Here is a 16,417-nt window from a genome sequence, read left to right on the forward strand (position 1 = left end):
ATCTATCTATCTATCTATCTATCTATCTATCTATCTATCTATCTATCTATCTACTTCAACTTCCTTAATACTCATATATTTATAGTATATTATAGTATATTTAAACATGGTTATTTTTATCTTGTTTTTCTTCATTCTAAACATATTAATTGATCTTTGGTGTGTTGTGCTTATTATTGTGTAACATGTTGAGAAACAACTGTTATTATTATAATGATAATTGTAGACGAGTGAAGCTTATATTGTACTAAGGTTTCCTTATTTCCTTTCATTTCACTTCTAGCCAAGTCTGTCTATTTTTGAAAAGAGGAGCCAATCAGCATGATGTAGATGAGGATGGACAAGATCCTCTTAGCATTGCTGTGGAAGCTGCCAATGCAGACATTGTAACACTGTAAGTGCCCTTCACTGGTAGATGGCAGTTGGATTCTATAATGGTGAACTGTGAAAGGAATTTCATCTATAGTGTGTAACACAACTGCTTGTTATGTAAAATAATCTGATGTGATTGCTTTAAAAAATTATAAACAGTTTTGCCAAATAAAAAACAGTATAGGTTTGTACTTCATAGCCATTCAAAATTTTTTATATGTAAAGCATAGACTTTTTTTAATAGATAACAAAATTTGTTTTCGTGATGACAAAAGACAGGCAAATATTCAAAATACCTAGACAGCACACTTGTGGTAATATACACTGATTATACATAGATTAGTCACAACATTAAAATCACCTGCCTAATATTGTGTAGGTACCTCTCATGCTGCCAAAACAGCTCTGACCCATTGAGGCATGGACTCTCTGAAGGTGTCCTGTGGTATTTGGTAAAAGACATTAACAGCAGATACTTTAAATCCTGTAAGTTGTGAGGTGGGTCCTCCATGGATCAGACTTGTTTTTCCCACATATCCCACAGATGCTCAATTGGATTGAGATCTGGGGAATTTGGAGGCCAAGTCAACATCTTGAACTATTTGTAATGTTCCTGAAATCATTCCAGAACAAATTTTGTGGTGTGGGAGGGTGCATTGTCCCTGCTGAAACAGACCACTGTCATGAGGGAATATCATTTTCATTAAGGGGTTTATGTGGTCTGCAACTGCTTGCAGCGGTTTGCAGTATATCCTGCTGCCAAATGTTCCTCGGATAAATGATGCAAACTCACTTGGCCATCCACATAATCTAAAAGAAAACATGATTTATCAGACCAGGTAACCTTTTTCCATTGCTCCATGGTCGAGTTCTCATATATCCATTCTTATTGTAAGCACTTTTGGCGGTACACAAGATCTGCATAGGCACTCTGAACAGTGTGCGGCTACGTAGCCTCATACACAGCAAAATGTGATGCACTGTTTGTTCTGACACCTTTCCCTTATAGCCAGTATTCCGTTTTTCAGAAATTTGTGTTACAGTAGTTCTTCTGTGGGATTTGACCAGATGGGCTAGCCTTTGCTCCCCACATTCATCAGTGAGCCTTAGGCACCAATGACCCTTTCGCCAGTTTGACTGTTATCCTTCCTTGGACAACTTTTGGTAGGTACTAACCACTGCATACCAGAAAATCCCACAAGACATGCTGTTCTGGAGACCCAGTCATCTAGCCATCACACTTTGGCCCTTGATAAAGTTGCTCAGATCCTCACACTTCCAACACATCATCTTCAAGAACTGACTGTTCCCTTGGTGCCTAATATACACCAACCCTTGACAGGTGCCATTATAAAGAGGGAATCAATGGTATTTGTGGTTGATCAGTGTATTTATGTTATAAATATTTTAAAATAAAATCATATTAAATTAAATTCTCTACATCCAGCATTAACTGCTGCACATTAAAATATATTTTAATGACATAAAACTGGTGTAATGTATATATTTAATATTCGCTATTACCTAGAACGCTTGTAAGAAAAGTTAAATTAAGTAAACTAAACAGAAATTGGGAAAAATATGACAGAATATGAGATGATATAGAAAGTCCAAATAAAACATTTATTGCAGAAAGTAAACCTCAAGTAGAAGAATGAGGTCCATGGTCTTTTTGAATATGAAATATATCTAAAGTGATTTTTATTATTACAAAGGAAATATTTTTAGTTTTCTATTTTATTGTTTGAAAATATTATCTCAGTTTTCCAGGCTACAGATAGAAAAACACATGATTACATGAATATGCTACAAGCTGTTCATTTTCTGCAGGGACAGAACACAATGGACGATTATCAGAGGTGCCAAATCTTACTGTTTTAAGCTAATGTTTAGGGAAGATAGAGTATTAGAATAAACCTGATAAGTAAGAGTCAATTAGGACCATCAAGGGTGAACATTTTAGTAATTAAGGTCAGTCATTCCATGTATATATACATCTTATAAACTTGTCTCCTTTGATCACAGTGATATCTGTGTCGTACAGATTCTAGAACCATATAATGCCTCAACCAAATCATATAAAATTGATGCATGTTAATTAAGAAAACACTGTGGGACTATTTCTGAAATTGTTAGGTTTCCATGAAGTACAGTCAGCAACACTGCCATAGAATAGACATTTGAGATGATAAGGAATCTGCTGATGGCTTTCCATTCTGCCAAACATACTGAGGAGAGGGTCAGGAGCATACGCTGATACAGCGCATTGCCGCACCCACCACACGACAAACCAACTCAGGATCCAGATTAGGACCCGAGTGCAGCCATGCAACGGGTAACACCTCAGCACCACACTAGTTCAGATGTAGTGGAACAGCGTGAGGTTTTTTATGGTGGCTGGAGTGCCTATTCTGCCACCAAACCCAAAGTTTTTCCTTGTAGGTTGGAGGGCCTACTTGCAGGGCTGGCTACAGATTAATGTCATACCCAGGACGGAGCAATTGCAGGTTAAGGTCATTGAAAGCAAAGATTAATTTTCACATGTAAAACCAAAATCCCAGAACGGCATATAAGAATCTGATGGTTTCTCACACCTTGACTGAATAGGTCATGACTGTGTCATCAGAAAAACAAGTGGTATATTTGGCTTCATTATGTCTCAAATACTTTAATCCAAAAAATGCAATGTTTGGCTCTTAACTGGCTAAGAGTACGTGATAAAGAGTTTTATATTTGTTTGTTTATATAAAATACTGAACTAAGTGTAACTGGTGGCACTTTCAGACAGTAAGAGAGAGCCGCTGCACAGAAAAGCTACCTCACAAACAAAGCAGCAAAATCTGTTGCTAGGTCTTCTTTACCTAATCTGTAGAAATGGCAGTGCGGAGTCTCGAGTCCTGTGTTTGCATCTTAAAAATGGCAACTTCAGTACAACAACTGTACATTCGAGTGTATGGGAATGTTGTCCTGAGCAATTCTTAGTTAGTGACACTATGTCTTTGCTGACCTACATGTTTTTGCTTTGCTATGTTGAATCCTCTTTGATTGCTTTCTTATGACCTCTCTGTAGAGTCAGTCATGACTGTAACACTCCATGACATCATTTACACTTACTCCTTAGGTAAAAGCTCACTAATCCTTCTCCCACTCTTCTCTTTTCAGCCTACGTCTGGCTCGCATGAACGAGGAAATGAGGGAGTCAGAGGGACCATTTGGACAACCAGGTCAATATCCCAACAGCAGTCCAACTGAACAGCAGTACAAAAAGTGCATTCAAGAGTTTATTAGCCTTAATATAGAAGAGTGCTAGTAGAGCACTGCCTGCCAAAGGGGACTAACAGCAGGCTTGAAATTTAGTTTATTTTGTAACTACTACTGTGACAGTGGGGAAGGAATCTTTTTTTTATTATTTGTTATTTTATATGGTGGTCAGGCCAGCCCACAAGACAGAGTAGGTCTGACAAGAAATTGCCAGAGTTGAATTTTTCTCTTCTAAAGTAAAAAAAAAAAATAGCAGAATAATGTTGGTGCTATTTTATCAGCAATCTTTCCAATGAAAACTGCACCACATAGCATATGGTCCATTAGAGAAGCAAGGTACATTGTTGCATTTTATGATATATATCTAATAAATCACTTTTCACAACAAGCTGTTACTTAAACATAAAATTTTTAACACTTGCCTATTAGTGCCACATTTGGGTGGGGTGGGATGGATAGCATAAAAATGACAACTGATGGATATAGATTATTTGTTTGCTGCTCCAGTTTAATACAGGAAAAAAAGGGATATGGATTTTTTTTTTAATTCAGCTAAACCTAAACAAGCATATTCTTCTTAGGTAGAGGCTGAAAGTTAGTAAAAGTATCTTTAAGTTTTTGAAGAAATGGAAAAAGATAAACACATACACATATGACGAGGAGTGTTTAACATGAAGGTGATTGTTCTGAGATGTGTGTCCTTCTGGTTTACACTCCACTATTCATACCACTGTGCAGTTTGTCATTTGGAGGTATTTGCGTGTATCTGAAACCATTGCCTAACAGTAGTCTTGGCTATGACCACCTGTTTTATATGTAAAGCAAATGTGCACTTTTCCTAACAATGGATTATTTTTATGCTGTTTTGTTACTTGAATGCATACCCCAAGCCTAGCCCCAAGTCTTTCTTGAAAACATGTTGTATTACTACTGTCTCTCTCTATTTGTTCAATTGTAATACTTCCAGAAAACTAGTGCAATTATTATGTATATTCCAAGTGGAATAGTGTATTTATTGATTTTTTTTCCTTTTGTAACACCACAGATGGTATTTTTTTAAATAGATATGTTTTGTTTCGTAGTCGTGTTTCAATACAAATATTGCTGCTTGCAGTACTGGGATGCTGTTGAAAAGACACATTTAAAAAGGGACTGCTCATATCCCTGAATTTTTATTGTTGCCATTTTGTTGTTTGAATGAGTTAATTTTTTTATATGAGTAAATATAAGTTGGGAATATACCATTCTCAATGTACCTTTATGTATCTCAGAATCTATTAATAAGTAATATTATGCTAGATTATACTTTTTTTAATTGTCATTGATAGGGTTCTAAAGAATGAGATTCCCCTTGTTTATTCACTTTTCTTTAATCAGTTTGTGAATTTTATTAAAGGTATCGTGAAATTTATGTAGGGCCTTACCCCATAAACTGAATGAACAGTTTTTAAATTTTTTTTACTGTGTTTCTCATATGACTTGGAGCACTACTCCAATTAAACAAATGAGAAATATCAATCATTATGTAAAGTGAAACACACAGTGCTCCGCAGATAGTATCTAGCTGGACAATGTTGCTCATGGGCAGGGGGTAATCTTTTATAGCACTTAATGACTCAACTGCTACTTCTGCTGAAGGTGTTTTAAATTTTATATATTTTTTGTAAATTGGGAACAGTATTTTCTCTTAACAATAAAGTATTAGGCTTCTAAAAAAACATAAACATATACAAGTAAAGCAGATGTATCTTTGCATTATAGCTACATGTTTCAGTCTGCACCAGCAACTGAGTGACACATCATTCTAGACATTTGACATTCCCTACTGTTGGTGTGCTTCTGGCAGCTAGGGTTCAGTTATTGCTGAATTGAAACAAGTACAGAAAATTCATGATCTATGAATGTGTGGTCAATTATAAAACCATTCCCTGCACTGTAACATGTTTCTTATATCGGTATTGGTCAAAAATGTAGAGACAACAATATGAACTAAATTTATAGAGCATTATGGTACTATTTGGCACCAAAAGATCTTGCAACCTAAAAGTGTGAGGAATTATTTAGATTATATTTTCTGTTATTCTTCCACTCATGCTCAATTGATGGAAATAGAAAATGTGGATGTCATTAATGTATATACCTAACATCAATGACCAACTAAGTATAGATGTACTAGTTAAAAACTCCATGGCATTATGGTTTACTTTATTTTCAGGGAATGCATGACTGCTCCCTGGATAACTATACTGCTATCCTGAAAGACACATTGCTTCACTACTATTGCCTGTGCTGTTTGCATTAGTATATTTCTTGAAAATGGACTACACATGGGTTTTTTGTAGGTAACTTACACAGTCCAAAGGCATGTTGCCTGATTGAATATGAAATGTAAAAAGGCCTAGTATGAGTAAGTATACTTTAGACATGTGCATGGACCAGTGTTCTTTCCAGGATTGGTTCTTACATTAGTCATCTCATTTGGGAAAATTTCCAGTTCACTGAATACATTGTAATGGAAAAAATATTTCAGAAAATGGATAAATGAATGACTTTGGGTTGCTTGTCTGTTTAGTCTTTAACTTTGAAACAGTCCAGGACAATATACTTCAGATAATTTTTTTTGCTGCTGCACTTTCGTATTTTCTTTCAACTGTTGATCATGAACTATCATCAGGCTGACGTGTTTTCGGTGTCATTTAGCCTTTAGGGAAATTCTTTTCTACAACTTGTAAAATTTGTTTATCTTTCAAACCCATTAACACTTTTTTCTTCTAACCATGTTGACCATCATCTGAGCATAATGGATTATGAATTGTTTTATTAACAGAAGAAGTGTATATATGCTTTATGTCCCTGGTTTTTGGCCATTACTTGTACAGAATATAATACTTACAGTAAATCATACAGCCATTCTTTAATGCTATAGCATTGTGAGGCCAAAACACCTATGCTGGTTAAAGTGAAAACACCTGTCGCAACAACAGGAGTCACAGAAAGCTCAAAATTTGTACTACTGGTAGAATGTTTGCTTTGATAATTCCATTGTTAATCTCGCAAGACAACAATGGGCACACTATTTGTTCTAATGAAGCACTAGTGCAGTTGGAGGAAACATGGTATGGTGTACTGGCTGGTGCTGAATCTGATTTGACATGCTACAAGTTTTTTTGTGTAGGTCTTGATTACAGTTTGCACATGCATCCTTTCTCCAGTGTTGTCTGGTGCCATATTTGTGAAGTGTGGCCCACAAAGGCAGATTTCTTTTGTTTATTGGCAGTTTTTTCACCTAATTAATTGAAACTGTCTTTGTTTAATTGGTTTTTCCATGTCTTAACCTTTTTCCTATCTAGTAGATTTCTGTTTTATAACTTATATTTGTTGTGCACTAATGCAAATTTATATTTGTAAACACATTTGGTTTCGATTTTCAGATGACAGCATCTCCAAATGTTCACTTTATCCTTTAAAACTTTTCACTTCTTGCTATCTATGTGCAGTTAACAATTACAATTTTACTTTGTTAATGTGTTTGATGAAAAGCCCTTTTGAAGGTTTTGTCATCGCACTAATAATATACTAAATGTTGTTTATTGTGTGTGCATGTAAAGTATATTAGGTAAGATTTTACAATCTAGAATCAAAAATCTGGACATCCAGAGATGTGTTGCTTTTTGCCAAAGACACTTTGAAGAAAGAAGTAAGCGTACAGTTCTGAATGAAGCTGCTTATGCATTATTTGCAGGGCATTGGTTCAGGATCAGATAACCACATAACAAAAAATATATATATAAACACACAAGTAGTTACTGTGAAAACCATTTAAAAACTTGTGTTTTAAAGATAAAGTTATTCCGTTACCAGAATTTAAATAACTCAGTTTCCTTCAGCATTACCAGAGCAGGAAGTGTGTTTTGAAAGTTTTATTCTTTACCAGTGACCAAAATGGTTAACTTGTGGATTAGGCTAGCAAATACATTTAGCAAAGTGTTAAAAATTAATTTAAACAAAATGCTTGTTGAAGTTGTGAATATGCAGCATTATAACTTTTTATTTTCTTGTCTGCTTTTTACTTTAAAAAAATTCTGTGATAATCTTGCTTCTGCCAATACAATCTGTGCTGTCAGTATCGTCAATTGACGTGATATTCTGCATCTTAATATTTCTTTGTATAATTTACACTGCTGCTTATATGTCTGCTTTTTCCTACTGTCTTTTGAAACACTGAAAATAAAAAAAAATCTTGACAAAGCTTTCTCTCTATTTCTTTTCTTGACTGAACTCATCTTTTCTTTTCTCTGAATGTATTAACTCATTTACCAGTCTACAATAATTTGTACATTACTCCAGATATAAACATGGTAAACGGTTAAAACATGGCTTATAGAGTATAGCTGTACATCTGCTTTGATATCAGTGTACTTAAAAATACAAGCAATATCAAGAAAACATAACTCTTTGGAACAAAAACAGATTTAAAAAATGTATTTCATAATTATTGTCTGACTTGCACGAATAAGGTTTCCATAAAATAATGGGTCCAATTCAGAATTTTATAATTCAGTAAATACTAAACAAAAGACCTAATGTTTGCATGAAAATGAAGTAGAAAAAAATCAAATAAGTGTCAGATAGTCAAAACTATTCTTCATTCTGCCCTGGTGTCTCGTTGATCACTACAGCTAAGGCAATTCTTTATAGTAATTGGCTTCTGTCACAGGCTTTTGCAGCAAAGACAATGCTTTTCATGTACTCATGCAAGAAAAAAAAAAGCAGCAGTGTTACATCTGGATTCCTGGGCAATTATCATACCTTTGGTTCAGTGATTTACATCTAATAATGTTTAGAGTAATATCTAATTTTTCCTTCACATTTCCATTTAAAGACTACAGAATATTGTTGAGCTGTAATGTTTTCAAAGGCCTCCATTGATTTAAGAATTGTGTGCATTTATGTGTGTATAATAGATACATATATAGCTTTACTCATGGTGGAATATAACTTAGGATAGTATTAGGGGTATAGTTATTATAAATGTGTCTCCCTTTTTTCAACCATGCGATATCATCTGAAATATTTATGTTTAATAAATGGGGTTTAGTGTGAAATATCCCTATTCACTCGACTTTATCTTTTTACTAACCACAATATGAAAGTTTATAGTTTACATAGTTATCAAAATATGTGTACAGCCACAACATATAATATGAACTATGTACAGGAAGGCTACACATCAAGTTATCAACCATTGTCAAGACTTGACTACCAGAGGGATAAAATCAAATGTTTATTTTTGCTCTGGCTAAACATTTAATCATAAGCTAATTACACCTTCTGCTTGTAATTCTTTCTTCATAAGGATTCTTGTTTCTCTGCTAATTGCTTGTAAAAAATGGTGCCAGATTTGCCTCTGCAAGGCTGCTGTGACTGGTGGATTCCATTTAAGCCACACTTCTTTATTTTAGCTGTTTACTTAATTTGGCATTTGTTCTGTGTATCTTGTCTGTGTCTGCTGAAATACTAATTGTGTTGTATATGTTGTTAAATCAAAAATATGTCTGGATAGCATTAATGCCTCCAAACAGGGTGCCACATTCAGTGTACTGAAAAGTCCCTGACTAGAAATGATCACATTTTTAGAAGGTAATATTGTATTTAGCCCTGTTGTTTCGCAGCTCCAGAGTGTTATGTTCAAATTCCAACCCAAGCACTTTGTTTCAGAAATTTGCATGTTTTCCCAAGTCTGCAAATATTTCCCTCAGGGTATTCTGGTTTTCTTGCTATACTCCAAACATGTGCATACTAGGCTAATTGATAACTCTGAACTTGTCCTTTATGGGTGAGTACTGGTGCTCCTTTAAGGTTTGATTCTTGCCTAGCACCAAGTGGTTCTAGGGATAGCTTAAGCTTCTGCAAACCTAAACCTAATTAAAAAGATTAAATGAAGGATGGATTGTTAGTTTCAGAAAGTCACATCATATATGAATATTAGAAATATTTTGAGTAACTAGAAGTAACAAAATAGGTAATATAAGTTTGTGTGTTAAAATAAAATGTATTACCAAAGTTGATAGAATAATGGTCCACTAACTAAATAGTGTACAGAAATCCTGGTTAAGAAAGACAATGAATACTGTTGAGCCATGAGTCATGGTCAATAACAGGGTATTGAGAATCAGAATCAGCTTTATTGGCCAAGTATATGTACACATACAAGGAATTGGACTCCGGTTTTACCTAGTATTGTCCCTGATGCTGTGAGATTGACTTAAGTGTTCATGAGAGTGATGGCCTGAGGAAAGAAACTGTTCACATGTCTGGTAGTTTTGGCGTACAGTGCTCTGTAGCGCCTACCAGAGGGAAGAAGTTGGAAAAGGTTGTAACCAGGGTGTGATGGGTCTGCAATGATGTTTTCTGCCCGTTTCCTGACTCGAGATCTGTATAAGTCTTGAATGGAGGGCAGATCAACACCAATGATTTTTTCTGCAATGCTGACTGTCCGTTGAAGTCTGTTCCTGTCCTGTTTTGTGGCTGAACCAAACCAGACTGTGATAGATGAACAGAGAACAGACTGGTTTACTGCAGAGTAAAATTGGATGAGCAGCTCCTGAGGCAGGTTGAACTTCCTGAGCTGGCGCAGGAAGTACAACCTCTGCTGGGCCTTTTTAACAATTGTGTTTATGTTTAGTTCCCACTTTAGGTCCTGGGAAATTGTGGATCCCAGAAACCTAAAGTTTTCCACAGCAGACACAATGCTGTTGAGTAGTGTGAGAGGGGGCAGCACTGGGGGGCTCCTCCTGAAGTCCACTGTCATCTCCACAGTTTTAAACTTGTTCAGCTCCAGGTTGTTTTGACCGCACCACAGGGCCAGCTGTTCGACCTCTCGTCTGTATACAGACTCGTCACTGTCCTTGATGAGGCCAATGACTGTCATATCATCTGCGAACTTCAGGATTTTAACAGACGGGTCTCTTGAGGTGCAGTCATTTGTGTAGAGGGAGAAGAGCAGAGGAGAGAGGACACATCCCTGGGGGGCGCCAGTGCTGACTGTTCGTGTGCTGGATGTGATTTTTCCCAGTCTCACTAGGGTTAGGCTTAGGGTTAGGGTTAGGGTTAGGGGAAGCTGACTCAAAAGAGGATTTTATTTGGAAAGTGGAATTTATCTCTAACATTCTAGATAGGAATAAACACTTGCAGCCATTGTAGCACACCAACAATGGTTTATTATAAGCATAGCTTTGAATATTAAAATTAAGTCACATATCATTGTACAAACCACTGTACCTAGTTTAGGGTAACTATGGATAATAAGAATTACAGTTTTAAAAAGCAAATATTTTTATCGCCAAACTAAGAAAAGTTCAAATATTGTATTCATTATAAATATATTGTTGTACTAAATCTGCTTTATATCATACATAGTCATACTGGTTGTCTTGATTTTCATTTGTGGTGCTTATTCCTCATACACAATATAGAAAATAAAAACACAGTAACATTAAACAGTAACAGCCTCCTTTAATTTGCTGTAATAAGTAAGGTAACTATAGAAAACAATAAATGAGTTGGAAATTGTGTGGTGCTTGTGCTCAAATGAAGTTATATTCAGTTTTTATATTTAAATTGTTCTGCTTAATATCTGCAATCAAATAGGAAGCTGAACAAGGTATATCTGCTTAGGGAATATGAAGCGGTTGTTAGTGTTGCCTCCTCACATCTACAGAGACCAGTGTTCAGTTGTTGGCTCAGTCCCTCTCATCAGGGGTGTTTATGCTCCTCTAAAGTCCAATCACATCCTCAGGCATGCATATATGATTAATTGGTGATGCTAAATTGGCACTTTATGAGGTAGTGTGGGTGTGTGCATGAGTTTGTCTGGTTATGATCTAGCATAATCTGGTGCTATGGAGAAAGGCTCTGGCTCCCCTTAGTCAAGGATGTGGTTTTAGAACATGGATGGAAGTCATTTACTCATACGAGACAATACAAAACTTAGATTCTTTTTGTTCAATTAATAACACTTGTTTTAAATAAAATGTGTTATGAACAAAGTTTACCAGAGAAAAACTAATAACTAATTTTTCACCAAAAAGGTGTTCTGGGCATTTATTTGACTAGTTCGTCCATTCTGTGGTACTGCTATTGTTACTAAACATTGTTGGAGGCATAAAAACCGTGCAAGGCACACATTTTTTAAATTGTTACTTTGCCAAACTACATAGTTTTCATTATGTAGCAATTTTCTGTACCTAACTTTATACTTAAAATGTTCTCTTTGATACTTCAGTCAAACAGTCATATTACCTTTGTTCTTTTATTTTAGGCGATACCACCTACTTGGACATCTTCAGAGAGTTCTCTCACATGGCATCCAACAGTCCTGAAAAACTTAATAGGCGCAGCTTCCATTTCAGTCATTCCTGCAGGTAGTTGATAGAGGGTCCACAGATGAGATTGCTTACTTGAAGCTCTTCTTCTTCTGCTTTAGAATATAATTGGGTCAAGAGACAAGCAGACATGTTGAACGCCAGTACAAAATGTGTCATTGATTTGTCTAAAATGTTTCAACAGGCTAAGGAAGTATCTTTAGGGTGAATGATGAAAATGACAAAACAAAGATGAGAAAAACATGCAGTGTTTCTAGGATCGACCTCAGTTTCTCCTACACATTGGATGTGCTGGATTCAGGAGCTTGCTACCTTCCTTAAGACTAAAGTGACACTAAGATAAGTGGAACAAAAATTCCCACTTGAGATACAAGATATAGGAAGACACATGAGACTGATGCCCAAATCAGGGTGGAAATCTACCTTACAAGCGTTGCTGCCTGAATATCCTTATGTGAGACAAGTGGCTTGAAAAAACAAACATATGGACAAGAGACTTTTGCTTGTTAAATCAGGTCTTTTCAACATTTATTTCTATTAAACACTTGTGTATATCTGCCTTATTACATCTTTTGTAGATTTTAACTTCTGCTGGATTTGCAGGACTAATCCTTCAGTCTAGTTAATGTCTTTATGCTGAAACTGCACAAAGTGATAAGACAAGGCAGTCAGCAGGATGGACAACCAGCTAAGAGCTGCAGAGAACAAAACATTGAAATATTCATTTTGATGCTGCTGCTTTTACTTTATTATTATCAGCTAAAATGTTCTTAACGTCTGGCGTAAGATGCGCCATCATTGTTTGCACTACATTCCAGATCCTCTGAGAAAGTACGACTGCTACACATAGCCAAATGATTTGTGAAAATGTAGGTATCTGACTATACAGGTATAGTCTCTACAATTTATATTTAATCTCTCATTTGTAAAAAAAAAAATATATATATATATATATATAAACAATAATGCAAATGGTATTTTGTAATACAATTATGAAAATATCAAAATAAATTTACTCATTGTAAGAATAAGAACACTGGTGTGATGTTTCCCCTCATCAGAGTTTTCACCTTCAGTAACTACAGTAAGTATTGTATGAACATATAGTGTGTTCCAAATTGTAGAGTTACCCTTAATTTTTATTCCAGAATTTGGCACTTGAGAAAAAGAAGGAACACACCATGTCTGCTGCCTACTGTGAATCTGGGATGAATTAGACTGCAAGAATGACATGTGACATGCAATTATTGAGCATTTGTAAGAATAACTAAAAGCTGTGAACATTTCTTTACAAAGCAGTTTAGACAACGTGTTCATGATACATAGTTACTAAGCGATACATTTCAAATTTTAATTCTTTTTGAATTACACTGTATTGCTAATCTAGGAATATCCAGACTGCTTGGTTCTGTGCACAGTTAATGTTTTGTGCAGAAAGCCTCAGAACAGAAGAATGGCAAATGAGAAAAGAAAATATTTACAGAGAGGAACTTTTATTTGAGAAGTAGTCCCAAGAAAACCATGCACAGGTATGAGTCTAAAACAATATTTATAAAGCAGGGTGTCTCATAAGAAAATGTGTATTTATCCATTTTAGTCGGCTACATATTCATTGTGAAAAATATTGTATTTTAGTAGCAATCCTATAATTGAAAATTGAACTTAACAAGGACAATGGATGGCCTTAAAATAAAATAATTTTAAATCATTTATATTTTCAGTTATCCATACTTTGGAGAATTAATGCCTGTTTACTGTTTACATATAACACTGCTATATGTAAGTTTTCATTGCAGTCAGTCTTTTAACCTGTGGCTAATTTGCACATCATATAGAAAAAAAATGTTTCTCAGTTCACACATGAAGACTGTGAATGAACACGTATTTTAAAGTTTTGTTTCTGTGACATGTAGTAATCTAAGGTTTATTTTAAAGACTTTTTTTTGTCTGTGGTGTACTCTGCCCCTTTGACGTGTAGAGTGTGATTTCTCTATGAATTTTAGCTCAAACCAGTATTTTGACGAGTAACAAGGCTTCTGGAGATCCAATGAGTTCAATGTTACTTGAACTGGAGTTTGTTCAATGTAAGTTGCCATTCGTTTGTAAAATAAATAAATAAATAACAGCAACAAACTAATGAATAACCAAGAGAATAAATGCACCATGTATGGTCCAACTTATTATTAATACACCGCATTACCAATTTCATATCCCTGGCCAATTCTGAACTCATACTGTAAACAAGACGTCCGCCTAATGGCGGAATACAATTATGACCAACTATTGACCTAAAATGAATATACTCTGTGCCTCTCCAAGCACTTAACTGAGTAAACTCAGTGTAAATCATATCCATGAACACATGCACACTTGGCACTTTAAGAAATCTTTTACCAAATTAAAATATTTTCAACCACTCAGCCTTACATAGCTTGTTAGCTGCCATTAGTGTAATGTGTCAGAAGGCATTATTAGCTAAGACACTGGATAACTTGTTTCATCAATTTCTGTGACAAGCTACCTTAAACATGATGAAGTCAGCATAGGTTGCAAAACACCTTCCAGGGCCTGGAACTAATGACCTCTTGGGGCCTTTGCTCATACACATATAGATGGAAGGAAAAGAATACACGGCTTATGAAGATAATTGAACACCTCAATGAAGACAAGGTGCTTTGGGCTAAGGCTTGCAAAGAAAAAGAATGAACATCAAGAGAGTTTCATAAAGTAGGCTGAGCAAAAGCTTTATGAGAATCTCTCCACAGGTCTGCACTCTTTATTCTCTTCAGCTGTAGAATGGTTACACACCAAAAAATATTTTAGAAATATCTGGTGTCATGGATGATTAAATTATGCAAGAAAAAAAAAAGATATTCCAGGGTTATGGTTTGGCTATAGAGATTTTAAACTGCTTGGCAAGGTGTTGAGAGAGTTAAAAAAGAAAGGAAACCGGGATAGTGAATGTAATTGTAATTTACATGGCTTCTGTTACTTATTGGGACTCCAGCGGTCATGTCTGATGAGTGCTGCTACATAAAGTCTAATAATCAAAGCAATGTGTTAAAAGGATACTTCTGCATGTCTTCTTCTTTCGGCTGCTTCCATTAGGGGTTGCCACAGCAGATAATCTTCTTCCATATCTTTCTGTCCTCTTCATCTTGTTCTGTTACCCCCATCACCTGCATGTCCTCTCTCACCACATCCATAAACCTTCTCTTAGGCCTTTCTCTTTTTCTCTTCCCTGGCAGCTCTATCCTTAGCATCCTTCTCCCAATATACCTAGCATCTCTCCTCTGCACATGTCCAAACCAACGCAATCTTGCCTTTCTGACTTTGTATCCCAACCATCCAATCTAAGCTGACCCTCTAATGTCCTCATTTCTAATCCTGTCCATCCTTGTTACACCCAATGCAAATCTTAGCATCTTTAACTCTGCTACTTCCAGCTCTCTCTCCTGCTTTGTGGTCAGTGCCACTGTCTCCAGCCCATATAACATAGCTGGTCTCATTACCGTCCTGTAGACCTTCCCTTTCACTCTTGCTCTGTCACAAATTACTCCTGACACTCTTCTCCACCTATTCCACCCTGCCTGCAACCTCTTTTTCACCTCTCTTCCACAATCCCCATTACTCTGTACTGTTGATCCCAAGTATTTAAACTCATCCACCTTCGCCAGCTCTACTCCTTACATTCTCACCATTCCACTTACCTTCCTTTCATTTACACACATGTATTCTCTCATGATGGTCCTACTGACCTTCATTCCTCTCCTCTCTTTAGCATATCTCCAATCCTCCAGGGTCTCCTCAACCTGCTCCCTACTCTCTCTACAGATCACAATGTCATCAGCAAACATCATACTCCACGGGGACTCCTGTCTAATCTCATCTGTCAACCTGTCCATCACCATTGCAAATAAGAAAGGGCTCAGAGCAGATCCCTGATGCAATCCCATCTCCACCTTGAATGCATCCATCACTCCTGCCGTAGACCTCACCACTGTCACACTTACCTCGTACACAGCATGTAAAATGGTGAAAGTAAAACTTGTATCGAGGTGTTAATCTTCTAACTAATGGTAAGCACAGCTGTTACACAAGATTAAAGCTGAGGAAGCCATCTACTGTATATTGATGACAACACATAACTGGTGTAGTTGACTAGATTAGACAATGAAAGAATAGTGATTCATGAGTTAAACTGGCCATCTCACAAAATGCTATTGTGTTTTCTCATAACATTTAGGTGTATAATGTTTTCCCATAAGGGAGGCAGTAAGATTTCCTAGGGTTGATATGCAGGCTGGAATGATTTTGTTGTTGGAAATTGGAATCACAAGAAAGATATATGGAGGAAACAAATCAAGGAATTCCACAGCTTGTGTAGATACAGGTGAGTA

At 36.0% G+C, this 16,417-nt stretch overlaps 1 protein-coding gene across 1 annotated transcript in view; it reads left to right on the forward strand.

The window, feature by feature from the left end:
* The window catches only part of LOC114656256 (arf-GAP with coiled-coil, ANK repeat and PH domain-containing protein 3-like), a 115,715-nt gene extending 102,037 nt beyond the window's left edge, over positions 1–13,678 (forward strand). Inside the window, exons 23-25 of the mRNA XM_051930400.1 lie at positions 284–394; positions 3,535–3,596; positions 11,954–13,678. Coding sequence (XP_051786360.1) covers positions 284–394; positions 3,535–3,596; positions 11,954–12,060 — 280 coding nt within the window. The 3' untranslated portion in view covers positions 12,061–13,678. The remainder of the gene's footprint in view (positions 1–283; positions 395–3,534; positions 3,597–11,953) is intronic.
* Positions 13,679–16,417: the final 2,739 nt, after the last annotated feature.

The sequence above is a fragment of the Erpetoichthys calabaricus genome, chromosome 8, assembly GCF_900747795.2.
Source record: "Erpetoichthys calabaricus chromosome 8, fErpCal1.3, whole genome shotgun sequence".
Classification (NCBI taxonomy): Eukaryota; Metazoa; Chordata; class Cladistia; order Polypteriformes; family Polypteridae; genus Erpetoichthys; species Erpetoichthys calabaricus.